General features: G+C 48.1%; 1 protein-coding gene across 2 annotated transcripts in view; it reads left to right on the top strand.

Moving 5' to 3' along the window:
- The first annotated feature begins 6,486 nt into the window (after positions 1–6,486).
- SLCO2A1 (solute carrier organic anion transporter family member 2A1) overlaps positions 6,487–27,447 on the top strand; it is a 530,482-nt gene continuing 509,521 nt past the window's right edge. Inside the window, exon 1 of one of the 2 annotated variants that reach the window (XM_085634233.1) lies at positions 6,487–7,044. In XM_085634233.1, the coding sequence (XP_085490359.1) occupies positions 6,964–7,044 (81 nt within the window). In that variant the 5' untranslated portion in view covers positions 6,487–6,963. The remainder of the gene's footprint in view (positions 7,045–27,447) is intronic. The other variant, XM_085634232.1, reaches the window with a different exon arrangement.

Here is a 27,447-nt window from a genome sequence, read left to right as displayed (position 1 = left end):
CGCTTGTGGTCTTCCCGGAGTAGGCCCAGATCCAGGACCAGTGAGTAAATGTTGGCTTCCAGGTGTTCGGTTGGAGGAAGTAATGGCCTGCAATATGTCCTGCAACGTTGGGTTTCCAGGGTGCTCTGCTTGCGACTGAGGCTTCCCTCTCTCCTCCATCGACTTTTCTATTGGGGTCTCTTCTCTGTCTTTCTTTTTAGGGACTTTCCCTATAATGTCCTCTCGGTCTACGGCACTTCTGGTGCAGCAGGCACTCATAGATCGTTGCTTTCAGCTCTCGTCGCGTAAGGGGGTTTACTCTACTTGTGGGCATTCTTCCGTCCGTTATGTTCCCCGATTGCATGCGGGCCTGGTGAGTCCACCTCTTCCCCGGTTCCACACTGCTCAGCACAGGTGCCCTTAGCAGCGCTTTGTAATCGCAGTTTGGGCCTGAGTCTACCTCCCTCAATGCTCTTTTGGCACCTCACGTTGTGTTGAGTTCAGGTCCTGTGCGCCTGTTTGTGCTGCTCGGACTTTCGCTTGCTCGACCGGAGACTCCTGGGCAACAGTCAGATTAGTGTACCCTCTTCACATGTCTCGCCTCTACTCTCTGCCTCGCCGCATGCTCCTCGAGCCCTGTGCTCTTCGGGCGTAACCTCCTAGTTGGCGCTTGTTGGGGGGGCCTCTCCACTGCACAGCATGCAGGTCTCCGATGCGTACAGTTCCTAGGCCAGCTTTCTGGCCTCATCAGTGTTGTAGGGGCAGATCAGTTCCGCTAGGCCTCTTTGACGGCGCCAGTATTCTCCCCCCGCCTCGTCAGGCCCTAGGGTCCAAGATACGCCTCACCGCTTGTGTGGAGGGCCCTCCTTCAGCTCCGACTGTCTGTCGTCTATCACTTCCGCTGGGCCCTCAGTTGCGTCTGCTGGGCCACTGCGGATACGCTCTCTCAGAAGACCTCTGGTCTCTCCCAGTCGCAGGGCTGTGCAGGGCCCTCTCCAATGCAGCCCGGTCCCCGCCAAAGCCTCTCCCACCAAGTCTTTTTTGTTTTCCACCCCACCGAGTGGCGTCGGAAGGTGCCCAGCCTGCGCTCAGTCCACTGCACTTTGGGGGGTGGGGCTCCTGTCTCCATTTGGGGCCCCCGCTGCCACCCCTTCTGTTAACGGTAATAATGATGCTGTTCGCTCACCTCTGGGGGTCAGCACAGTCTCCTCAGGGGCCTGCAGGGTCGCCCCCTTTGCACCACTCTCAGCTGCCGATTGCTTCTAGGCTCGGCTCTTGGGCCCACCACGTGGGGTCTCCAGCAAGCCAGCTTCGGCCAGGTCTCCACATCTCTGCTTTCGCTTCAGGAAGTCTCCAGGCCCAGCTCAGGATCTGGCGAGGCAGTGGGGGGACACCCTCTATTCCAGGCTCCTCTTCAGCGATGATGTCAGACTTTCCTTTTTGGCGCCACTACTTCTCCACGGGCACCGACATCTTGACTCGCCTCCATGCCACGGTTGGAGTTCGCTTTTCCACTGCTTTTCTTCGACAGGGAGGGGGTTTCCACTCTTCTCATGCACACCTCTTACTCTGGGTGACTGCGGGAATGCTCTGCAGGGGCTTTTATCCCGCTCTGGGAGTCAGGATGTAACTCGATGGCGGCTGGCCGACCGGAGTACCCGAGCTGTGCTGTTCACTCCATCTGCGTCATACCACGCCTCGCACATATGCATTGATATGCGTCATGCGTGCAAAGTGATTGAAAGAGAACGACATCCAAGTTCGCACATTACTGATATGATTACACAGCTGAATGGAAGTCCTGTCCCGCCTTGACTAAACAAGAGGTATCACCAGCTCGAACTGAAAGAGAATTGCGGGTACACTACCTTTTCAACTCATGTTGGTTTATTTAGTTATAAAATACTACGTTTCAGAGGGTCATCAGCTGCAGAACTTTTTCAGGATGTCATTCATCACATTATACAATGCATTCAATTACAGTGATGACATACTCGTTTTTGGGGCCATACAAAAATAACATGAGAAAGCTCTTACTCAAGTGTGTTGTATCCTTGCTCATGCAGGTCTCACTTTAAATGTGGCAAACTGTGAGTTTAATTAAACCAAACTCAAGTTCTTTGGTCATATCTTTTCTGATGGGGGAAGTACAAGCCTTGTCATCCACTTCGCCCCTACAAGATGTAACTATGCTGTGATCCTTACTTGGTATGGCCAGTTACTGTTCAAGGCAGTGGTGGCTAGAATCAATTGGGGGTGGCAGGGTGGGGGGCGGGATTAGGGGGTTAAGGAGAATGAAAATAATGATTGGTAAGCACCCAGGCTCCACTAAGCCAATCACAATGCTGCAATGCAGCTTTGTGATTGGTCTGAGTGCTGCTATTTGGCATTTGCTATAAGAAGATGTTTATATTTGAGAGCTAGCAATGTAATGCATTCATGGAGGGACCTAATAAAATTACTGGATGTGCCAAGTGGTCTGTGGATCAACATCCCAGCGATACAAGGTTGAGATGACAAAGTGCAGTGGAAGCCCAGGCATTCTGCACCTGCCACTAGATCTAGTGAGATAGAAGCACACTCAATCTCCTCTTTGAAAATAACAGCTACACCACCACCATTACCCCCTCACAATCTTTCCTAATGATCTTATAATTCGCCGGGATGGCAGATGCTATGGTGGAATTAGAGGCGTCCGACAGCCATGTTTCAGTTAGAAACAAGATGTCCAGCTACTCATCTAATATAAGATCATGTATTTGTGCCTCATGTTTTTGCAGCGAGCGGGTATTAAGCATTATTGCTTTAAACTGCTTCCCCTGCTCTCCTGCATAGCCTTTTTCTTTGCTAAAGGCTAACCCTGTGTGTATGTCATCCTCAGTAGTGACGGGAGACCATTTGCAGTGTGGGCAGTGTGAGAAGGTTCCACTAACATTTTGGGCCACAGCAGTGGGGCGACGCTCCTCCGCCTTTGCAGAGGAGCCACCACTGGTTCAAGGTTTATATGTGACTTTGCCACTGTAAGTGCTCCACTGGGAGACATGATGAAACAAAAGGTCCCATTTCAATGGTCGGGTGAATGTGAACAAAGCTTTAAGAAAATCAAGCATGCAATGGGGAAGGCCACTGAAATGGCATATTTTGATCCGAAATTGCAGATGGAGGTTGTTGTTGATGCAAGCTCAGTGGGGTTGGGTGCCATCCTTGCACAGCACACTGGAAATCCCAAAGCCCTAAGACACATTGTGGCTTATGCCATCCGAAGTCTGACTACTTCTCACAAGTTCCAATACAGTGTCATGGCACTACTGCTAAAGTGGCTGATGCTTGTGTTAACTTCATTGTTAAATACAGTACTGCTACTGCCATATCTTAGATCAAATCATTAATGCCACGAATACTGACAGGGATTTGCTAATACGCAAAGGCATTATTACACACCAATCATGCCAAAAACATATTTGATCTCTTCATAATGACCTTAAATATCAGAATTTTAAAATTTGCACGAAGAACTTTCAGTTACCCCAAAAGGCATCATCTTTTGAAGGTTGAGAATTGTCCTACCTGAGAGTTTGACACAAGTTTTTGAAGTGGCTCATGAGAGATGCTGTAGAGTTGTTGCTATAAAACGAGCCTTACGGGACTGAGTGTGGTTCCCGCGTCTTGATGAAAGAGTTAAAAAAGAGTTAAAAGCATGTCATTTGTGCAACTGCTTGTCATCCAAGGCAACCCCACATCAGATCAGGGGTGTAACAAAGGCCCCCGCAGTCCCTGCGGTGCAGGGGGGCCCGAGCTCCAGGGTGCCCCCTCAACACTCTATCCTGGACTGACAGCTCCTGAAGAATTCCGGAGGGAAGCCCTCCCTGTACTGTGCAGGGGGGCCCCCTCCAGTTTTGTTACGCCACTGCATCGGATAGACATCTGATCTTCCAAATCCAGCATTTGAGCAAATTGCAATTGATTTCTTTGGCCCCCTTGACAATGGACATCAACTGCTAGTAATTGTTGATGAATATTCCCTTTTTCCCCTTGTGGAAGATCCATCGTCAACTACTCATGACAGAGTCATTGAGAGATTAGAAAGTATTTTGGCAACATGGGTTGTTCCTTTGAAATCTGACAATGGGCAGCCTTTCAATAGTCAAGAATTTAAAGATTTTCTCACTCATCTAACTGTCAAGCATTAGAAACGCACACCTCTCTGGTCACAGGTGAATGGTGTTGTTGAGAGATTTATGAGCACCCCTTATAAAGACGGAAAAGCTTGACCTCGATTCAGTTCTTCAGTCTACGCTTCGTCCATACAGGTCAACCCCCATTCTACCATGGGTGAAAGCCCTGCCACCTTAACCCCTTCAGTGCCCGCCCCTTTCCCCGCCCAGTGCCGGCCGTTGCATTAGCGGGCGGGGTCTATGACGAGCTGGACTCGTCATGGGCACAGCGCCACCGCGGCCCATGACGAGTCCAGCTCGTCATGGGCACTGAAGGGGTTAATGTATGGGAGAGCCATAGGAACCAATCTGCTGCAATGAACCAAAGAGAGCTCTAGTGACATTGATCAACTTCACATTGCTGACTTGTCTCACAACCGCAAATTGAAGATCTATGCAGATAGATGCCACTGGGATCAGAGCAGTGTGTTCAAAAGAGGAGACCAAGTTATCATCAGGCAGAAACGGAAATGCAGGTCTGATGCTCCTTTTGATGCTGACCCACTGAGGGTTGTGACTAGGAAACGACACATGATGATTGTCCACTGTACTGGAAAGTTCATTACACGAGATTCTTCGCATTTCATACACCTGCCTCGACCTTTGACAGCTACAGATGTCAGAAGTGAGACTTAGCCACCTGAGAATCTGGAGATCCCAAAGACTATACCAGTGCCTCTGTTACCAGTGCCAGCCATGGGTACTTCTCCTGTATCCCAACAACCTCACATGACCAGATCTGGGCCATTGATTTGAGCACCGAAATGACTTATTGAAGATTTATGATGTATATATGTATTATTTATACTTTTTATTTAACAAAGGTGGAGATGTAGTTTCTTGTGAGTTAGAGATGATGGGACAATTTTGGTTCCTGATGGGCTCCGTAGAACAGTAACATATGTATGTGGGTGATAGAATTCCTATTGTAAAATATTCAGCTAACGGTTACACGTGGAAGAAAAGGATGCATAATGCCAAGCTCCATGTGTGAGGTGATCATTTGCATGTACCTGGACTTGGGAGGACGCTACTGGTATCTCCCCCTAACCACTTCCTGTCCCTTCGTCTTTCGAGACGAATAAACCCTACGATTTCCACATGTAGGTTAGCTGTACTTTCATTCTGGTTGTTTATCTGTATATTTATGGTCTATTTTACCGGTGACAGCTGAGGCAGGGGGGAGGGGGGTTTCTCTGCAGGACATTTGCTGACCTGATACCTGGGCTACACCATCTACTTTTGTCTCTTCTGGACTTGTTTTATTCAGACACTGATAATTTAGTTTTTTCCATGCTTAAGTCAGCTTTGCATGGATTCTGTGAATAAATATTTCAGTTTTTGCATCATACTATTGTGTCTGTTGTTCATTGCTTTGGTAAATTCTCATAGGTTATGGCTTTGATGAGGAGGACATACATAGGGGTAATGAATAGATTACTTACCAGTGATCTTCATTTACCTTAGGATAATACTCCTCGTCATAGCAGCTTCCCGGACCCCATCCTTCATGGGACACAATTATATGTGGCTTAATTACATGTGGCTTAATTGGTTGGGGGGGCACCTTTTATCTTATTGGTGGAGTCTTTTTTTATCGAAATAAAGGAAAGCTTTGGTAGCATTTCCCTGTCGAGATGCAAGGCGGCCTCATAGGTTATGGCTATGACGAGGAGGACTATCCAAAGGGTGATGAAGATCACCTGTAAGTAATCTATTAATTTCTATATGTAGGAAATTCCTCCTGTATACCACAAGAGAGAGTTGAAAGACACCCTTTTTACGTCCAGTATTAGCCAAAACCTTAAAACTTTATTAAAATACTTGTAATATACTTCATTGTAGGAGCTGTCAGCCATCCCTCTTCAATCATTGTTTTTTTTACTATGTTATTCACATTTTTTTTTCGGTCCACCACAGCACAGGGCAATGGGTCAGTCAACATCAGCCATTGGCTGACTTTACTTTGAGTGACACCATTTTTCCCCTTCACAAGGAGCACATTTGTACACAAAGTAGTTCCCTTGAGATGCATGGAATGCTGTTAAAATGTGTGCTCTATTAGGCCCAAAACACTACTTTTGCTTTTAGTCAATACGTTTTTTTTCAGATTGATGAGAGCCCGGCTGCTTCCAGAACAATAAACGTTTGTAAAAATCACTGCAAAACAAAGCTAGCTTTGACAAAGACGAAGGAATAACTGCCAACACAAGACCTATTGGCGTAGCCAGTGCTTGTTTTATTTGCAGGTCTGAGAGGCCCTTTAAGTCCTACGGGAAAGAGCACATACACCGCAAAGGAAACATTTGAGCCGGGTATTGAGATATAAGCAGTGGCTGCTCACACCTGACGTGGAGAGGAAAGGCGGGGAGGGCGTGAGGAAGGCGAGTACACTCTCTCTCACACTCAGGCACGCTCCTTCTTTACACAAACATACCCACGGCGAGCCCAGGGAGGAGGGCTGCACGTTTCATCATCGGCTCAAGTTATAAAAACTTCTGCGCCGCCTGCCTTCCTCACTCAGTCTCTCTCACAGACACACGCCGCGCACACCGCTCCCGCCTTTACCTGCCTGGAGTGACTCGGCCGCGCGCACACCTGCCTGCACGCCTGCCGCCGACACCGGAGCGTCCTAGCGCCCCCTCACTTGGCACCTGGCGGGCACCAGGGGCTGGCACGGGGCTCCTCGGGGAACTCGGCGCGGCTACCTCCACATCACACCCCAAAGGGTCATCCGGTCCAGAAGTGAGCCCAGGCATCTGTACAGGATATGGGGGTCCAGGCGGAGGGCGCTAAGGAGCAGGGCAGCGGCTGCCGCTCCTGCCCCAAGAGCATGTTCAACAACATTAAGGTGAGGCAGCCCAGCTTCAGATCCCGACCGCCAATGAGCTGCTGCTACTATTGCACTCCAAGCACTAGCGGCCGCTACTAATGCTAACAATACCGCGTTTTACATTTAAACTGCTACTGGTTTATTGCACTGTACGTAATATAATTTGTGAAATGTGAGTTACATGCAAATCTATAATACAGTCATAGCTAATCAGGCAGTGTTATTCTAATTCTTTTTCGAGGTAGTAATATCGGTAGTGGTGGAGTAGTGCAACTAGCACTGGATTACTGCTATTGGTAGCAGCAGTACTACTAGTAATAGCACTAAAGATGGTGCGACTACTGCCAATAGTGCTGGTAGCAGCAGCACTAGACACAGAGGTGGTGGTAATGGTAGGAGCAGTAGTAGTCGTTATACTAGTATGAGTGCCATTAGTGGTAACAGTAATACTAGTCTGGTCATTGCTATTACTAATAGTGCTATTATTAATACTACTACTGGTGAGATAGCTCAATCGGTTCATGTACTTGCTATTTCAGTCTTGAACCCGAAGTTGACACATTTCAGATATAACACATGTTTAGCTCGGCTTTCAGTCTACGAAGGCTGATAAAATGAGTACCGTTGAGTCGGGCGCTGATATTGGGGAGAGGATGTGGTCTAACGGCTAGGGCGCTTGACCTCGTAGCTGGGGAGCAGGGTTTGAGTCTCGGCAGGGACGCTCAACATCCTGCGCTTCTGGGCAAATCGTTTAACTTTCCCGTGCTTAACAAATAACAAAATGAATGTGTCTATCTGTCACGTAACTAGTACTCATGCAAAGCGACCTGATATCTTCGGGTCTACATACAAACCCCAAAGTGCTACGTAAAATGTAGCTGATCTTTATTAGGAACTGTTATTGTACCCCGGGCCAGTGGAAAAGATGATTTCTTGGCCGCACGTTTCAATCAAAGGCTGTATTTTGACTTTGGCTCTTCGGAAAAGGATGGGCACAGAGGAGACCACACAATGCCCGTGAGGTGCAGGGTTCCTGGGCCAGCTCAGTGCCCTCGTCACTGCTGCCACCGGGGCGCTGGCTACGGGTGCCTCCCAGGTGTTTGGCGATTAGAGTCGCATGATTCTGGCACGCAGGGCACTGAACTGGCATTACCCCAGAGTCCATGTTATATATGGTAACGTATGCAGGTTACAGAACCGTCCTGCTCAAAGCCAATGGTGTTTATTTCAGGGGTTTGTATCCCACCACCATGCCCTCTAAACACTCACCACTATGTTAAACGACTGCACACGAATTAAAAAACACACACCAGCAGCAGGATTCAGAACGGACCCCTAACAACGTGCGTCTGGGTGGCACGCTGCACTGTAGAGAGAAAGCTGTGTGTGTGGTGGGAGGAAGGGGGGAAGTCGGAGGTGTATGGTGGCATGTGCTTTGAAAAAATATTATCACAACATGACAACTTTACTCACAGCATACCATAGATTACATAGCAGATATAGCATTACATTATATAACTTAGCATGCCATTTTTCACAAGATGGCATTGCATCAATCAATCATGGCATTTGTAAAGCGCACTACATACCCGCGAGGGTCTCAAGGCGCTGGGGGGGGGAGGGGGGGGAGCTGCTACTGCTCGAAGAGCCAGGTATTGAGAAGTCTTCTGAAGGTCAGAAGGCCTTCGGTCTGCCGTAGGCGGATGGGGAGGGTGTTCCATGTCTTGGCGGCGAGGTGGGAGAATGGTCTACCACCGGCGGTCATTCTTCAGATGTGGGGGACGAGGGCGAGGTCTGTGAAGCGGAGCTGGCGGGTGGGGGTGTAGAGGCTGAGTCGGCTGTTGAGGTACGTTGGTCCGGTGTTGTGGAGTGCCTTGTGCGCGTGGGTGAGGAGTTTGAAGGTTATCCTCTTGTTGACAGGGAGCCAGTGTAGGTCTCTCAGGTGGGGTGTGATGTGGCTGCGGCGAGGGATGTCGAGGATCAGGCGTGCGGAGGCGTTCTGGATGCGTTGAAGCCGTTTCAGGAGTTTGGCCGGGGCTCCTGCGTAGAGTGCGTTTCCGTAGTCCAGTCTACTGCTGACGAGGGCCTTGGTGACCGTCCTTCTTGTCCTTCTTGTTTCGGTGGGGAGCCACTTGAAGATCCTTGCATATAATGTAACATATATAACATAACATAATATTACATTATATAACGACACAACATAAAGTTCAGTTGGCTATTAATGTTATCAGGGTTTTAGGGGGTATCTGGGGGAACTGGAGCCAAGTGCTTAAAGTGCGGGGCTGTTGCTGGCACCTCTGCCACTCTCGCCAGCTTCTTGGGATTCATCTCCAGACACAAGAGGCCGTAAGCAGAGGTCGAAAGAGAGAGAGAGCAAAAGAGTGGGAAAAGAGCAGGGCTCGAGCCTAGGGTACACGCGGTTAGACGCCGTCCACCCACTATTTTCAGAGGGTAGACGCTGTCTACCCTGCTACAAAGCTGGAGGTTTTTAGTGGAGTGCCATGTTCTTTTCCTACTTCTCACAGAAATATGCTGAACTCCACAGTGTAATTTTCTGACACTGGGACACATTCAGCAGCGCCTGCACTTTGTCTGCAGTTGTTCTCAGCAGCAACGTGCAGGCAGGGAAGGAGCTTATCAGATTCCAGCTTCGCCCAGAACGAAAGAAGTTCAGGGGCCTCGTTTTGTTGGAGTTTCCTGGCTGGAAGCAATGGGAGCCTCACACCTAGATGCAATGGAGGGGAAGCAAAGGTTCACATCATATCACTTCACAGGTACTTAAGAGAGAAATGCTTTTGGTTTTGTTCGGTCCCTGTATGTAAGAGATAGGCACACACTGTAAAATTGTCAGATGTGTTGGTTGTCCCACTGTTTACACAAATAACAATTGAAACACCACTATTTTGTTTTTTTTCTGTTGGAGCGCTATAGTCCTACTCAACCCATCGCAGGGAGTCAGAACGTTTTACATCAACACAGTGTAGGAGTCACATGCCCTTCATACCTCGCTGTGCTATATTAGAAGGATTACAATTTATGAACTGCAAGTAACAAAATTATCTCTGTCTTAAAAGCAGTAAGCTTACCCATTAACATAAAATAAAAATCTGTCATCTGCTTGTTAAAAAATGTGCTTTGCAGGAGACATATTAACCCATCTATGCTACTTTGATTTAAAAGTAGGACTAGGAAAAACACGGATCTCTCCAACAAGTACATTATCCTCCAGAGTTATCTTACCATTATTATTATTCCCTGACATTTGGCTGGCACACAAAGATCTCTGCAGCAGGTGCCTTGACCCCAGACATCGCAATCAACTAAGCAGAATAGATTTACTGCCATGTTTTTCCTTATTGCCAATATCCTTGTGGCAGGGTTTTAAAAAAAATGTATATGTTGAGGCCCTGATTTTGCGTCAATATTTTGGCACAACCCTAATGCAAAATCGAATTTTTAAATATTGTAATGCGTTCAAATGTACTCACGATAGACCTGCTAAGCATATGTGAGGTCTTAAGATCAGACTTCACTTCCTGTGAGGGCATAGGTTGTGATGTAACTTCCTGTGATGCCCCATGTGATGTCATGCACGGTGATGTCACTTCCTGTGATGTCACATGCGGTGATGTCACTTCTTGTGGTGTCACGTGTGGTGATGTCACGCACTGTGATGTCACACCCATTCTGCCTAACTAGGTGAGTCCCCCCCCTTCCTTTTTTAGGACTTGAGTCCTGGAAAAGAGAGATATGGGTGAATGAAAGGGAACAGAAGGGGAAAACACAGTGAATAGTGCGCTATTATATACAAAATAACAAGAGATGGCAACATGGAACATATTGCAGCACTTTTGTTGCAGTATTACTTCGATATTTGATCTGTTTTTCACAGAGTAATACCTGTTTTAGCAAAGTTTCCACTTCATATATGACATTTTGCACTCAAATACAGCAATGGGCAACTGAAAGGTGACCAGTCAACTCTTGCTAATCGCCTTCCACCATGCAGCAACACGTTTCAGCCTGCTTATGCTAACTTTTTATCTGTTTGAGATAGAAACAATTTTTGGGGTAACATTTGCAAATTATGCAACATATAATAAGGCTTATGTGGCAAATCCATAATTGTGGGGAAATGCAGTGACTGCCGAATAACTTGATTCCAGTTATCCTGTCAACCATAGCATGTTTAGACATCTGTGTTTCCATGTGGAACAGAGCCCTGGTTGTCGGCTTCAAGTGTCCTTGAGAGAAAATGCATTCATGTAATTTTAACGCAGAGCGTACAGCGCTATTGCTAATCAATGATACAGTTCGCCTTTGTGTGCACCTTTGTGCATAGTTTGTCACGTGACTCTAATTTCAGGAGCTCTGACTTCCGCAGCGCAGCCCAACGGACGCAATTTGTTTTATGTAACGCCTCTCTCATACCCACCGCTTGACATGGCCGGCTTTAGTGTTGGTGGCGCCCTGTGCGACAATGTTTGTTGGCGCCCCAATGACCACCTCCACCATGGATTCACTCACTAGCACCCTTTAACAGTGACCAAGTCTCCATAACCACACTCTCTCAGATGCATTGAATTAGTTATATAGCGCCACTCATACCAGTGTAGGGTGTCCGAGCACTTTGCATCACACACACATTACACAGAGCCAATCAATAATACGTGTGTAAATCAGTGTATAGGAAATGTTACATAAGCCAAAGGACTAAAAGTGTAGGAGTCACATGTCATCAATACTGGTAGGCAGTATAGTTTAAGAGTGCTTGGTGTGGAGAAGCACAAACTCAGAGTCGAAAAAGAAACAGCATAGTTGGGAGTTTTCTTTAATAATAAGAATCAATTTCTAGCCAACTGAACCCTTTTTGTAACATTAATCAATGTTCTAATAATGTATACTTTGCAGTGTGTATGCAGTTCTAGGATGAAAGTTAATAGCCCACTATTCTATATTAGGACTTTAAGTTATAAATTGCAAGTAACAAAAGGATGTCTCTTTTGAAAGCAGTAACCTGCTGATCTGTTTACATCATATGCACTCTGTAATCTACTTGGTACACGTTCTTTGCAGCAGGCATATTAACCCTCTGCACTAACTTCACCCAAGTCAAAACCTCAACTATACAAAACACTGAGCTCTCTCCAGGAAGATAATTAATCACACGAGTCATCTTGACATTTTTGTGAGGCCTGGTAATTGCCGGGGGAAAGAAACGCTGCAGCAGGTGCTTCAAAAGCATAATAAACTTTCAAACACGGCGCCCCCAGGAAGCCAGGACCGGTGCGGTGGCCCCGGCCGCACTGCCCTAAAGCCGGCCCTGCCGCTTGACAACACTGATGCATTTACTTTGTTGCCCCAGGGTGCACGCGCTCATGTTAGAAACCAGGCCCGCCAGGGACACAACAAATCAGTATTTTAATTATTCGGCGTAGTTCCAGCCCTCTCCAGAAGACCTAGTGCCACATTCAGTTTAGTGGCAGACACAGAGGCTTCAAGTTCTTATCAGCGCCAAGAGACGCTTCAAGTTGCAGGTGGCGCTACAGAAGTGGCCATTTTGCTACACCGGATTGTTTTGTGTGTATTTTTGTAATCATTCTTCTAGATGGCCATAGATGAACGTTCATTGAATGTGGAGGGGCCTTCTCCGCAGTATGCATTAGGCTACATGTCACATCGTCATTGGTACATGTCAGATTGATGGCCACACAAGCCTGAAGCGGCAATTAGGAATCATTTAGCGCTGCCTCCCTTATGCAAGAACACCGCCATTATGCAGCAATGCAGTAGGGAATTATTCAGCATGGATAACTACATTATGTTAACCCAAGGAGATGATGGAAGGAGCGCTGAAACTTTTCACACACTCACCTCCTGTCACAGACAACGAACAGGCCCTGCAAAGAAGGCTGTACATTACTTATACAATAAACGTGCACTAAACTTAAAGCCATATGGCTTTATATAACTTTGAAGTATTGAAAGGATTGGTTATCTTCTAGACTCAGCACTCTCCTGAATTAACCACTGGTTTGAGAAAACTTCCTGGAAAGATAAATGATCATACATAGTAAAAGGTGACAAATATTGACTCATTCTTCCCACACTGCTTATGATAGGTTGAAATATGTATTTTTTTTTATGTCCTGCTAGCAACACAAGAATTAGGGCTGGTTTGTGCTTTAGAGGCGGTCGGTGACCGTCAGGGGTGGAGGTCTTTCCTCTGGCACTCTGGATGGACTACCATGAGCCATACTTTGAGATCTCCACATGCCCTGTGGAGATCTCTGTGCCTTCAGAGACGCGTCAGGGGTGGAGGTCTTTCCTCTGGCACTCTGGATGGACTACCATGAGCCATACTTTGAGATCTCCACATGCCCTGTGGAGATCTCTGTGCCTTCAGAGACGCGTCAGGGGTGGAGGTCTTTCCTCTGGCACTCTGGATGGACTACCATGAGCCATACTTTGAGATCTCCACATGCCCTGTGGAGATCTCTGTGCCTTCAGAGACGTGTCAGGGGTGGAGGTCTTTCCTCTGGCACTCTGGATGGACTACCATGAGCCATACTTTGAGATCTCCACATGCCCTGTGGAGATCTCTGTGCCTTCAGAGACGTGTCAGGGGTGGAGGTCTTTCCTGTGGCACTCTGGATGGACTACCATGAGCCATACTTTGAGATCTCCACATGCCCTGTGGAGATCTCTGTGCCTTCAGAGACGCGTCAGGGGTGGAGGTCTTTCCTCTGGCACTCTGGATGGACTACCATGAGCCATACTTTGAGATCTCCACATGCCCTGTGGAGATCTCTGTGCCTTCAGAGACGTGTCAGGGGTGGAGGTCTTTCCTCTGGCACTCTGGATGGACTACCATGAGCCATACTTTGAGATCTCCACATGCCCTGTGGAGATCTCTGTGCCTTCAGAGACGCGTCAGGGGTGGAGGTCTTTCCTCTGGCACTCTGGATGGACTACCATGAGCCATACTTTGAGATCTCCACATGCCCTGTGGAGATCTCTGTGCCTTCAGAGACGCGTCAGGGGTGGAGGTCTTTCCTCTGGCACTCTGGATGGACTACCATGAGCCATACTTTGAGATCTCCACATGCCCTGTGGAGATCTCTGTGCCTTCAGAGGCGCGGAAAACACTGAAAGTTGGATGAACTGCCGACATGCTTCAGGCTCGCAATTGGTTTTGTTTCCCCCCCAAAAAGCCTCACAAATTTAGAGTCTGTTTTAAAAAAAAAAGTAAATAACCCCTTGCACCATCGGAGTTTTCTTCCTTGGATGTGACAGGGACATTTCAAGGATTTGGGGGGGCTGAGCATATTTTGGGGGCCACATTAGGAACAGTTTTGAATTAACGATTCAATTTAAGCTCTTTCATGCCTGGTATTTAAAACAAACTGTTTAAGAATTACTCAAGGTCATTAGGGAAAGAATCTCTGCCGAACAGAGCTGCTCTATTAGGGGGCCCCTGAAAGGCTGAGGCCATCGGCCACCCACTTTGCCCACTCCTTAAAACGTCTCTGGGATGTGAGGGTCATTTATTTCTATTTTTCTGTCATTGGGTACCGAACGGCAAAAAAGTAAATCATACTATCTGCACAAAGTATGTCAGACATCTGATGTACCTACACTGAGGTCCCCAACTCCGGGCTGTCACGAGAGGGTTTCCAACGACAAAGCCAGTGCAGCTCCTGCTGTCGGAAAGATGGTGTCCTGCCTGACTCTAAATAGGGTGGGCAGAGCTCACTCTATCACACAGAGCAGCCCACCACATTTGTGACAGAGCACCCTGCCTGCCAATTGTAACTGTAGCCAGGGCTTTAAGTGGGCCGGGTCTCACCGGTGCTGAGCGCCAGCAGTTTTTTTGAAGGGGCCCCCGAGATGGGTCTCTATCGGGCTCTGTTTTGTGCCCTGGCACAGGCGGTCCGTTTTTTTCTGGACTGCAGTGACAGCAGGCACAACGATGTGCGCGTGCTCACACTGCTCACTTCTCACTAGTGGAGAAGTTACGGCATGACGTCATGCCAGGTGAGCGTTGTAGGGGAAGGAAAATCTTTTAAAGAGAGTAATTTCTCTCTGGATTTTACTTCTCTTTTTGAAACTCAGGAGCAGCAACATTGCCGTGGTGTCACCAGGGCTTTAAGTGGAAGCTTTTTCAATATTATATACAAGCCATAGTTGCTGCTTATTTATCTTATGCAACTAACAACCATTGACAAAGCCAATAGTCCTAACTTGTTGTAGGTACGATGTTACTTGTATCATATATCTGGATGCAATGACAGAAACAGCAAAATACAAGTCAGGCGGCATAGTATGCTAGGCACAGATTTTTAGCCTACGTGTTTTTAAGCCACACCCTAAATTACATTGGCTACGCCCCTTTGAGAGACCCTCCAGTTTTTTCATCCCGCTTAAAGCGCTAGCTCACTTCAGCCAGAGCATTGGGAGACAGAGCACGGGACACATTTCACCTCTTTACCGCCGGAGCACAGCTCACAGTTGGTGAACGGTGACTTGGTAGCTTCGGCACAGTATAAGGAGCTCTGTTACACTTCCTGTGCAGCACTCTTGGTTACGTTTGGATCTTTTGATTTACACACGTCGTTGTATTTAGAAGGGCGGCTGATTATGCAGCCTGTGGTGTATTATGCGGCTAAAGCCATGATCAGACGGAACTGACCCCAGTCGCAGAGCGCATTCTTCAGTGGCTCTGATTTAGAATACAAGGCACCTTCGAAGCATAACCGCAGTAATGCAGTCATCTGTAAGACAAACACCCTGTAAATCATTGCCTTATTGCATTCTAGATGGGTGATAACACTCGGTGCTGCAGTTCAGGTTTATGATGAACTCTGGACTACAGATGCATCAGAGTTTCATTTTCAAACCCATCAAGCCCAGTTACCACGGACTGGAACAAACACTGGACGCGCTGGAACCAGATACACCGCAACATGATTACAATCACCGTTTTTAGAAACAGTTATATATAAATGCACAGAACTATTCATTGTATGCAGGGCCGGCTTTAGGGCAGTGCGACCGGTGCCACCGCACCGGGTGCTGGCTTCCTGGGGGCGCCGTGTTTGAAAGTTTATTATGCTTTTGAAGCACCTGCTGCAGCGTTTCTTTCCTCCGGCAATTAACAGGCCTCACAAAAATGTCAAGATAACTCGTGTGATTAATTATCTTCCTGGTGAGAGCTCAGTGTTTTGTATAGTTGAGATTTTGACTTGGGTGAAGTTAGTGCAGAGGGTTAACATGCCTGCTGCAAAGAACGTGTACCAAGTAGATTACAGAGTGCATATAATGTAAATAGGTCACCAGGTTACTGCTTTCAAAAGAGGCATCCTTTTGTTACTTGCAATTTATAACTTTAAGTCCTAATATAGAATAGTGAGCTATTAACTTTCATCCTAGAACTGCATACACACTGCAAAGTATACATTATTAGAACATTGATTAATATTATAAAAAGGGTTAATTTGGCTAGAAATCGATTCTTATTATTAAAGAAAACTCCCAACTATGCTGTTTCTTTTTCGACTCTGAGTTTGTGCTTCTCCACACCAAGCACTCTTAAACTATACTGCCTACCAGTATTGATGACATGTGACTCCTACACTTTTAGTCCTTTGGCTTATGTAACATTTCCTATACACTGATTTACACACGTATGATTGATTGGCTCTGTGTAATGTGTGTGTGATGCAAAGTGCTCGGACACCCTACACTGGTATGAGTGGCGCTATATAACTAATTCAATGCATCTGAGAGAGTGTGGTTATGGAGACTTGGTCACTGTTAAAGGGTGCTAGTGAGTGAATCCATGGTGGAGGTGGTCATTGGGGGGGCGCCAACAAACATTGTCGTACAGGGCGCCACCAGCACTAAAGCCGGCCCTGATTGTATGGGAGTGAAACTTTGTAATAAAAAAGCTTGCACCACTATTAAACAGTGGCATTTCCAGGGCCGGCGCACCCCAGACACTTCCGATTAAAAATAGGTTCTTATGGAAGGAGTTGTTCCATATATATCCGAGCGCGTCATGAGGACACAGGTGCTGTGCCGGTCGGACGTTCAAAATTACTCCTATCTGACCTTTAGACTAATATAAAAAGCCTCCTCACTGCTTCCTGACACCGAAGGAAGAACACCCCGGAATCACTGTTTTATCACACTGCGCTGTGTCAACAGCAAACATGGCTGCCTCACTGCATGGAATGCAGGACCCCACCAAGCAGTGCTGCCCTTCGCTCTCACTGCATTCATTGAGCATGAAAGGCAATGCTGTCCTTTTACATCACTGCACAGAGCAAAGAACACTTCAGGCGCTGCTGTCCTATCTCACTGATCACTCCAAGCATCGCTATACTGTCTCACTGATCCACTGGTCACTGCATAGGATAAACAGCACCCCAAGCATTGCTGTCCTACCTCGCTGATCACCGCGTCCTATCTCACTGATCGCCACTGCTCTATCTCACTGGTCACTGCATAGGTTAAACAGCACCCCAAGTATTGCTGTCCTATCTCACTGATCGCCGCAGTCCTATCTCTCTGGTCACTGCATAGGTTAAACAGCACCAGAAGCATTGCTGTCCTAGCTCACTAACCACTTCATGGGTTAAACAACACTTCAAATATTGCTGTTCTATTCACTGAATGGGTTAAAAAAACACTCAAAGCATTTCTGTCTTATCTCACTGACCATTGAATAAGTTAAAGCACCGCAAGCATTGCTGTCATATCTCACTGATCACCGCTGTCCTATCTCACTGATCACTGAATAGATTAAATAACACTCCAAGCATCACATTGCTGTCCTATCTCACTGATCACCACTGGGTTCTATCCCACTGTTCACTGCATAGAGAAAAGAACACTTAAGGCGTTGCTGTCCTATCTCACTGGTCACTGCATAGGTGAAACTGCATCCACAGCATTGCTGTCATATCTCACTGATCACCGCTGTCCTATCTCACTGATCACTGAATAGATTAAATAACACTCCAAGCATCACATTGCTGTCCTATCTCACTGATCACCACTGGGTTCTATCCCACTGCTCACTGCATAGAGAAAAGAACACTTAAGGCGTTGCTGTCCTATCTCACTGGTCACTGCATAGGTGAAACTGCATCCACAGCATTGCTGTCCTATCTGACAGTCGCCGTTAGCATGGTTACTTGGGAGGGGGGGCAGGGGGTAGCGCTAGGAGGGGAGGTTGCAGAGAGGGAGGTTAATTTAGTTTTTAAAAAAAACATTAACTTACCTCGCCGCCAGCCGGGTCCCACATCTTCCATGCTCCTGCTCTCCTGCTCCAAGGAACAGGAAGCAGGCAGCCAGGCTCCCTCCCCTAAGCCAATCACAACACTGCAAGCAGCATTGTAATTGGTCGGGGCGCTGCCCAGTCAGCGGCTTATGGGGAGGCCATCTTCTCCATGCCAGCTGCAATACAGCCTACATGGAGACGGGCAGAATGGGCATGACTGCTTTGGGCGGCCCCAGGGGGCCGACCAAACAGTCTTTGCTCACTCGGGAGTGGGCAGGAAAACCACTCCTCCCCTGACCCAAAGGTATGCTAGAATTTCTGACTGCATCAGTGAGCAGGTTAAAAAATGACCCAACATTGATGTCTCACCTGACTGCATTACTACATGGGCTGAAGAACACACCTGGCTTTATTATTTTACCTGACTGCATTACTGCATAGGGTTAAATGTGTCCACAGGTATTGCTATCTTATCTGACTGCGTCACTGCATAGATGGAAAAACTCCCTAGGAGTTGATAACTCCTCTGACTACATCACTGACTAGGTTGAAGAATGTCCCCGGGATTTGCTATCCTATTTGACTGCATCACTTCTTGGGTTAAAAACATGCCCTCGACATTGCTGTCTAACCCAACTGATTTGCTGCATAGGTTGAAGAACATGTCTGCTTTCATCGTTTTACCTGACTGCATAGCTGCATTGCTGCATAGTCTTTAGGGCACCCAAGGGCATTGCTATCTTATCTTGCTCTACTGCTGCATAAGTTGAAGAACACCCATGGTATTGCTGTGTTATCTGACTGCATCACATCATATGTGGAAGAACCACCCAGGCTTTGCTATATTTTCTGACTACATCACTCCATGGTTTGATAAATGCCTCTGGATTGGCAATCTTATCTGACTGCATCCATGAGTAGGTTACAGAATGCCCCTGACGCTGCTTGGCATTGCTGTCTTACTTGAATACATTGTTGCATAGGTTGAAAAGCGCCCACGGGCTCTACTACCTTTTCTGGCTGTATTGCTGCAGACGCCGACGAACACTTATAGTACTGCTGTGCTATCCGACTGCATCACTGTATCCGTGGAAGATCGTCCAAGGCATCACTGCCTTATCCGAATGTATCACTGTATAGTTTGAAGAGCACCCACTGCATTGTTGTCTCATCTGTCTGCTTCACTGCATAGGTTGAAGAACAGCCTGGGCATTGCTGTGTTAGCTGGATGCATAGGTTAAAGAACAGCCCGGGCATGGTTGTGTCAGCTGGCTGCATAGGTTAAAGAACAGCCCAGCATTGCTTTATTAGCTGGCTGCATAGGTTAAAGCACAGCCCAGCATTGCTTTGTTAGCTGGCTGCATAGGTTGAAGAACAGCGGGCATTGCTGTGTTAGCTGGCTGCATAGGTTGAAGAACAGCCCAGACATTGCTGTGCGAGCTCGCTGCACAGGTTGAAGAACAGCCCGGGCATTGCTGTGTTAGCTGGCTGCATAGGTTGAAGAACAGCCCGGGCATTTCTCTGTTTTCTGGCTGCACAGGTTGAAGAACAGCGCGGACATTGCTGTGTTAGCTGGCTGCACAGGTTGAAGAACAGCCCGGGCATTGCTGTGTTAGCTGGCTGCATAGGTTGAAGAACAGCCCGGGCATTTCTCTGTTTTCTGGCTGCATAGGTTGAAGAACAGCCCGTGCATTGCTGTGTTAGCTGGCTGCATAGGTTGAAAAACAGCCCGGGCATTGCTGTGTTAGCTGGCTGCATAGGTTGAAGAACTTGCCAAATATTGCTGTGTTAGCTGGCTGCATAGGTTGAAAAACAGCTCGGCCATTGCTGTGTTAGCTGGCTGCATAGGTTAAAGAACAGTCCGGACATTGCTGTGTTAGCTGGCTGCATAGGTTAAAGAACAGCCTGGACATTGCTGTATTAGCTGGCTGCATTGGTTGAAGAACAGCCCAGGCACTGCTGTGTTAGCTGGCTGCATAGGTTGAAGAACTTTCTGGATATTGATGTGTTAGCTGGCTGCATAGCATGAAGGACAGCCCGGGCATTGCTGTGTTAGCTGGCTGCATAGGTTGAAGAACTTGGCAAATATTGCTGTGTTAGCTGGCTGCATAGGTTGAAAAACAGCTCGGCCATTGCTGTGTTAGCTGGCTGCATAGGTTAAAGAACAGTCCGGACATTGCTGTGTTAGCTGGCTGCATAGGTTAAAGAACAGCCTGGACATTACTGTGTTAGCTGGCTGCATTGGTTGAAGAACAGCCCGGGCACTGCTGTGTTAGCTGGCTGCATAGGTTGAAGAACTTTCTGGATATTGATGTGTTAGCTGGCTGCATAGCATGAAGGACAGCCCGGGCATTGCTGTGTTAGCTGGCTGCATAGGTTGAAGAACTTGGCAAATATTGCTGTGTTAGCTGGCTGCATAGGTTGAAAAACAGCTCGGCCATTGCTGTGTTAGCTGGCTGCATAGGTTAAAGAACAGTCCGGACATTGCTGTGTTAGCTGGCTGCATAGGTTAAAGAACAGCCTGGACATTGCTGTGTTAGCTGGCTGCATAGGTTAAAGAACAGCCTGGACATTGCTGTGTTAGCTGGCTGCATTGGTTGAAGAACAGCCCGGGCACTGCTGTGTTAGCTGGCTGCATAGGTTGAAGAACTTTCTGGATATTGATGTGTTAGCTGGCTGCATAGCATGAAGGACAGCCCGGGCATTGCTGTGTTAGCTTGCTGCATAGGTTGAAGAACTTGCCGGGCATTGCAGTCCCATATGACTGCATCACTGCATAGATTGAAAAAGCATCCCTGATAGTGCAGAATAGAGAGAAGAGAGAAGAGCTACATTGTTATCAGTCTTTTCCACTGTATCTTACATAGAATGAAGACCACCAGTCATTACCTGTCCCACATCACAGCCTCACGGCAAAGAATAAAGGTCGCCCCAAGCATTGCCCCTTATTTCTGCCTCTCACCTGAGAGAATAATGGGATCCTCCTGCGCTGCTGTCCTGTGATGTCACTTGGAAAAAAATGACACCCATTACATCAGTTCACTGTATAACTGCTGCGCTATCAGCATCTTTGGACCGACTTTTCCAATACATTTCAAACAATGGGGTACCCGGGTATCATGCGAAAGAACTCATAAAACTTGAAAATCCTTTCAGTTATCAGTGTGGGAGAGGAAGTTCAGATGCAGGGCTTGGCAAGAATGCAATCCAACCATTGTGCCCTTCTTAGGTATTCATAGAGGGGGCTTCGAGACCGCCCTTTTCAACCATTGCCTTCCTTTGACCAGCCTATTTCAGCTGGTGGCTTGAAAGTTCGTCAATCACGTCATGGCTCAGCCCTGTAGAGTATACATCTCTTAATTCATGTTATTGGCTGCTTGACTGTATCCCTCCACCTCCACCCCAATGCTTGCACATGAAGGACTACAACTGTAACCATCGCTGACTGCTCCTGTTAGCTCCATTCGGTGTGTCTTGTTGTAATATACTAATGCTGCATGGTTTAGCATATTAAAACTAGACTATTGGCTTTGCCAATGCTTGCTTTTTGTTATTGTGAATCTGAATAGTCACTCAAATTAGATCAAATCAAACTGAATTTGGGGAGCGTGGCTGATCCCCGCGAGGGTATCCAGGTGCTGAGGGCTGCTGCTGCAGGTGGATCACTTGAAGAGCCAGGTCTTCAGTCCCTTCCTGGCCTCAGAGAGAGGGTGAGCTCCGGAGATGAAGTGGGAGCCGTCCCAGGGCTTGGCGATGAGGTTGGAGAAGGAGCATCCTCCGCTGTTGCTTCGGTGGATGTGGGGGGTGGTGAGCGAGGGAGGAGGAGGAGGCGGAGCGCAGGTGTCTGGAGCGTTGGTAGAAGCTCATTGGTGGGCTGAGGTCTGCTGGTCCTTGATCATGGAGGACTTTGTTGGCGTGGATCAGCATCTTGGATAACAATTCCAAAATCACAATCGTCATTTGAAGATCGGTGTTCCAGTCTAATTCCCCAAATATTCATAGAATTTTATTTACCTTTTGTTAATTGATGATAAATCCCAAGACGAGTTGCAGCTGGGTTCGTTATGTTAACTGAAGATTAACAAAGATATCATGGGCACATGTTTTATCACAACATTGTTTGGCTAGAACTCTGTCAAGATGGATCATGAGCTTAAGCCCCTGAAGGCCATAAAGGATAGTTGTGTGTCTCTTCTTGACTCTCTTTTTTAGAAATGGGCAAGCAAAGGACACAGTTCATGGATGTGATATCTCAGGGCAATCATAAGCATAACGTTCTGGAACCACTGTCATCTTGGGCTAAGAGAGGCAATATTTTGTATATTGGTGTGCTTTTCTTAATATAAAAAAACACTGGCAGCTGGTGCCATCTAAAAGTGGTGAGCTGCATGTTCCTTTTGTGTCTCTCCAAGAATGAACGGAATGCAAACTATTATCTCCTCTTTGCATTTCGTTCATTCTTGGAGTGACACAAAGGGTAAGCATAAATAAACCCAGCATTGTGTGTTAATGTGACCTACCTTTCAATTCCGATTCGAATCACAGCTGCTCTGCTGCTTCTGTGATTCTGTGCTCTGCGGCTCCTGTTAGTCTGTGCTCTGCTGCTCCTGTGATTCTGTGACCTGCTGCTCCTGTGATTCTGTGCTCTGCTGCTCCTGTGATTCTGTGCTCTGCTCTGCTGCTCCTGTGATTCTGTGCTCTGCTGCTCCTGTGATTCTGTGCTCTGCTGCTCCTGTGATTCTGTGCTGTGCTCTGCTGCTCCTGTGATTCTGTGCTCTGCTGCTCCTGTAATTCTGTGCTCTGCTGCTCCTGTTAGTCTGTGCTCTGTTGCTCCTGTGATTCTGTGCTCTGCTCTGCTGCTCCTGTGATTCTGTGCTCTGCGGCTCCTGTTAGTTTGTGCTCTGCTGCTCCTGTGATTCTGTGCTCTGCTGCTCCTGTGATTCTGTGCTCTGCTGCTCCTGTGATTCTGTGCTCTGCTGCTCCTGTGATTCTGTGCTGTGCTCTGCTGCTCCTGTGATTCTGTGCTCTGCTGCTCCTGTGATTCTGTGCTCTGCTGCTCCTGTGATTCTGTGCTGTGCTCTGCTGCTCCTGTGATTCTGTGCTCTGCTGCTCCTGTGATTCTGTGCTCTGCTGCTCCTGTTAGTCTGTGCTCTGTTGCTCCTGTGATTCTGTGCTCTGCTCTGCTGCTCCTGTGATTCTGTGCTCTGCGGCCCCTGTTAGTTTGTGCTCTGCTGCTCCTGTGATTCTGTGCTCTGCTGCTCCTGTGATTCTGTGCTCTGCTGCTCCTGGGATTCTGTGCTCTGCTGCTCCTGTGATTCTGTGCTGTGCTCTGCTGCTCCTGTGATTCTGTGCTCTGCTGCTCCTGTGATTCTGTGCTCTGCTGCTCCTGTGATTCTGTGCTGTGCTCTGCTGCTCCTGTGATTCTGTGCTCTGCTGCTCCTGTGATTCTGTGCTCTGCTGCTCCTGTTAGTCTGTGCTCTGTTGCTCCTGTGATTCTGTGCTCTGCTCTGCTGCTCCTGTGATTCTGTGCTCTGCGGCTCCTGTTAGTTTGTGCTCTGCTGCTCCTGTGATTCTGTGCTCTGCTGCTCCTGTGATTCTGTGCTCTGCTGCTCCTGTGATTCTGTGCTCTGCTCTGCTGCTCCTGTGATTCTGTGCTGTGCTCTGCTGCTCCTGTGATTCTGTGCTCTGCTGCTACTGTGATTCTGTGCTCTGCTGCTCCTGTGCTTCTGTGCTGTGCTCTGCTGCTCCTGTGATTATGTGCTCTGCTGCTCCTGTGATTCTGTGCTCTGCTGCTCCTGTTAGTCTGTGCTCTGTTGCTCCTGTGATTCTGTGCTCTGCTCTGCTGCTCCTGTTATTCTGTGCTCTGCTGCTCCTGTGATTCTGTGCTCTGCTGCTCCTGTGATTCTGTGCTCTGCTCTGCTCTGCTGCTCCTGTGATTCTGTGACCTGCTGCTCCTGTGATTCTGTGCTCTGCTGCTCCTGTGATTCTGTGCTGTGCCCTGCTGTTCCTGTGATTCTGTGCTCTGCTCTGCTGCTCCTGTGATTCTGTGCTCTGGTGCTCCGATTCTGTGCTCTGCTGCTCCTGTGATTCTGTGCTCTGCTGCTCCTGTGATTCTGTGCTCTGCTCTGCTGCTCCTGTGATTCTGTGCTCTGGTGCTCCGATTCTGTGCTCTGCTGCTCCTGTGATTGTGTGCTCTGCTGCGCCTGTGATTCTGTGCTCTGCTGCTCCTGTGATTCTGTGCTCTGCTGCTCCTGTGATTCTGTGCTCTGGTGCTCCGATGTTGTGCTCTGCTGCTCCTGTGATTCTGTGCTCTGCTGCTCCTGTGAGTCTGTGCTCTGCTGCTCCTGTGATTCTGTGCTCTGCTCTGCTGCTCCTGTGATTCTGTGCTCTGGTGCTCCGATTCTGTGCTCTGCTGCTCCTGTGATTCTGTGCTCTGCTGCTCCTGTTATTCTGTGCTCTGTTGCTCCTGTGATTCTGTGCTCTGCTCTGCTGCTCCTGTGATTCTGTGCTCTGGTGCTCCGATTTTGTGCTCTGCTGCTCCTGTGATTCTGTGCTCTGCTGCTCCTGTGATTCTGTGCTCTGCTGCTCCTGTGATTCTGTGCTCTGCTCTGCTGCTCCTATGATTCTGTGCTGTGCTGCTCCTGTGATTCTGTGCTCTGCTGCTCCTGTGATTCTGTGCTCTGTTGCTCCTGTGATTCTGTGCTCTGCTCTGCTGCTCCTGTGATTCTGTGCTCTGCTGCTCCTGTGATTCTGTGCTCTGCTGCTCCTGTGATTCTTTGCTCTGCTGCTCCTGTGATTGTGTGCTCTGGTGCTCCGATTTTGTGCTCTGCTGCTCCTGTGATTCTGTGCTCTGCTGCTCCTGTGATTCTGTGCTCTGCTGCTCCTGTGATTCTGTGCTCTGGTGCTCCGATTTTGTGCTCTGCTGCTCCTGTGATTCTGTGCTCTGCTGCTCCTGTGATTCTGTGCTCTGCTGCTCCTGTGATTCTGTGCTCTGCTGCTCCTGTTATTCTGTGCTGTGCTCTGCTGCTCCTGTGATTCTGTGCTCTGCTGCTCCTGTGATTCTGTGCTCTGCTGCTCCTGTTAGTCTGTGCTCTGTTGCTCCTGTGATTCTGTGCTCTGCTGCTCCTGTTATTCTGTGCTCTGCTGCTCCTGTGATTCTGTGCTCTGCTGCTCCTGTGATTCTGTGCTCTGCTCTGCTCCTCCTGTGATTCTGTAACCTGCTGCTCCTGTGATTCTGTGCTCTGCTGCTCCTGTGATTCTGTGCTGTGCCCTGCTGTTCCTGTGATTCTGTGCTCTGCTGCTCCTGTGATTCTGTGCTCTGGTGCTCCGATTCTGTGCTCTGCTGCTCCTGTGATTCTGTGCTCTGCTGCTCCTGTGATTCTGTGCTCTGCTCTGCTGCTCCTGTGATTCTGTGCTCTGGTGCTCCGATTCTGTGCTCTGCTGCTCCTGTGATTGTGTGCTCTGCTGCGCCTGTGATTCTGTGCTCTGTTGCTCCTGTGATTCTGTGCTCTGCTGCTCCTGTGATTCTGTGCTCTGGTGCTCCGATGTTGTGCTCTGCTGCTCCTGTGATTCTGTGCTCTGCTGCTCCTGTGAGTCTATGCTCTGCTGCTCCTGTGATTCTTTGCTCTGCTGCTCCTGTGATTGTGTGCTCTGGTGCTCCGATTCTGTGCTCTGCTGCTCCTGTGATTCTGTGCTCTGCTGCTCCTGTTATTCTGTGCTCTGTTGCTCCTGTGATTCTGTGCTCTGCTCTGCTGCTCCTGTGATTCTGTGCTCTGGTGCTCCGATTTTGTGCTCTGCTGCTCCTGTGATTCTGTGCTCTGCTGCTCCTGTGATTCTGTGCTCTGCTGCTCCTGTGATTCTGTGCTCTGCTGCTCCTGTGATTCTGTGCTCTGTTGCTCCTGTGATTCTGTGCTCTGCTGCTCCTGTGATTCTGTGCTCTGCTGCTCCTGTGATTCTGTGCTCTGCTGCTCCTGTGATTCTTTGCTCTGCTGCTCCTGTGATTCTGTGCTCTGGTGCTCCGATTTTGTGCTCTGCTGCTCCTGTGATTCTGTGCTCTGCTGCTCCTGTGATTCTGTGCTCTGCTGCTCCTGTGATTCTGTGCTCTGGTGCTCCGATTTTCTGCTCTGCTGCTCCTGTGATTCTGTGCTCTGCTGCTCCTGTGATTCTGTGCTCTGCTGCTGGATTCCATTGCTCTATGGAGATTGCCAGCGTCGGCCCAGCTCGGCCCAGCGCAGCCCAGCCAATCCTAAACGCTGCTCTTTAAAATTCATAGGGCCAATTTACAAGCCCCTTGCGCCACTTTTGCGTCACTTTTAACATGGGAAAAGGGTGTTATGCTCTTCCCGTCTCTGCGGCTAGGCCCTCTAATAGTGTGGTATCAGAGGCCTTTAATGTGCGCATGTCAGATTAGACTCACCCAAGGATTTGTCCAGCCTGACATGCACACTTTAATTTGGGGCAGCCCTTTGATCCACAGCTACCTTACGAGAGGAGGACCACGCCTCCTCCCCTGCCTGCTCTACTCTAAGCCGGATGCATATTTTATAAATAGTTTAACTGTTTGGCTCTTAAGTGACAGCCAACACTCATTTGCCACTACGGATGTACGGATGAGCCGCCTCTGAAATAAGATTGCCTGAAGGTTTAAGTGGGGCTACCTAAAATTCAGGAAATGACCCCAGTCTTTCGGCACTTCAGCCTATAACCTATTTAAAGTAGTTCAGTTGCTAGGCGATGGGAAACCAGATGGATGGTCAACTTCAGCAAGTATGCATTGACGAGGACATACAAAGCAATGAGCATCAAAAGATTTCTATAATTTGGGGACTGTAGCATTTGAAACCATATTTGAGGGTGCCCTGGGCTTCTACCGGCCATTAGAAGCCCAGAGCACTCCATTGTCTTCAATGGAGCGCTCAACATTCCCATGTTCTAATAGGGAGTGGTATAACTAGTAAGAAAACAGTACTTCTCCTGCACTGGTCTATGCCCACCGACTCCCCAAGGACCAATGAAAGTGAAAGCAGTCCAGGCCAATGGGGCTGACTGATTTTAGTTTCTCACTGGGACAATCCATGTGCTGATTGCCAGATTATGTAAAAAAAATAATGCAGGATGCAAAGGAAGCTCTTCTC

The sequence above is a fragment of the Triturus cristatus genome, chromosome 11, assembly GCF_964204655.1.
Source record: "Triturus cristatus chromosome 11, aTriCri1.1, whole genome shotgun sequence".
Lineage (NCBI taxonomy): Eukaryota > Metazoa > Chordata > Amphibia > Caudata > Salamandridae > Triturus > Triturus cristatus.
This window is presented reverse-complemented; position numbering and strand designations above follow the sequence as displayed.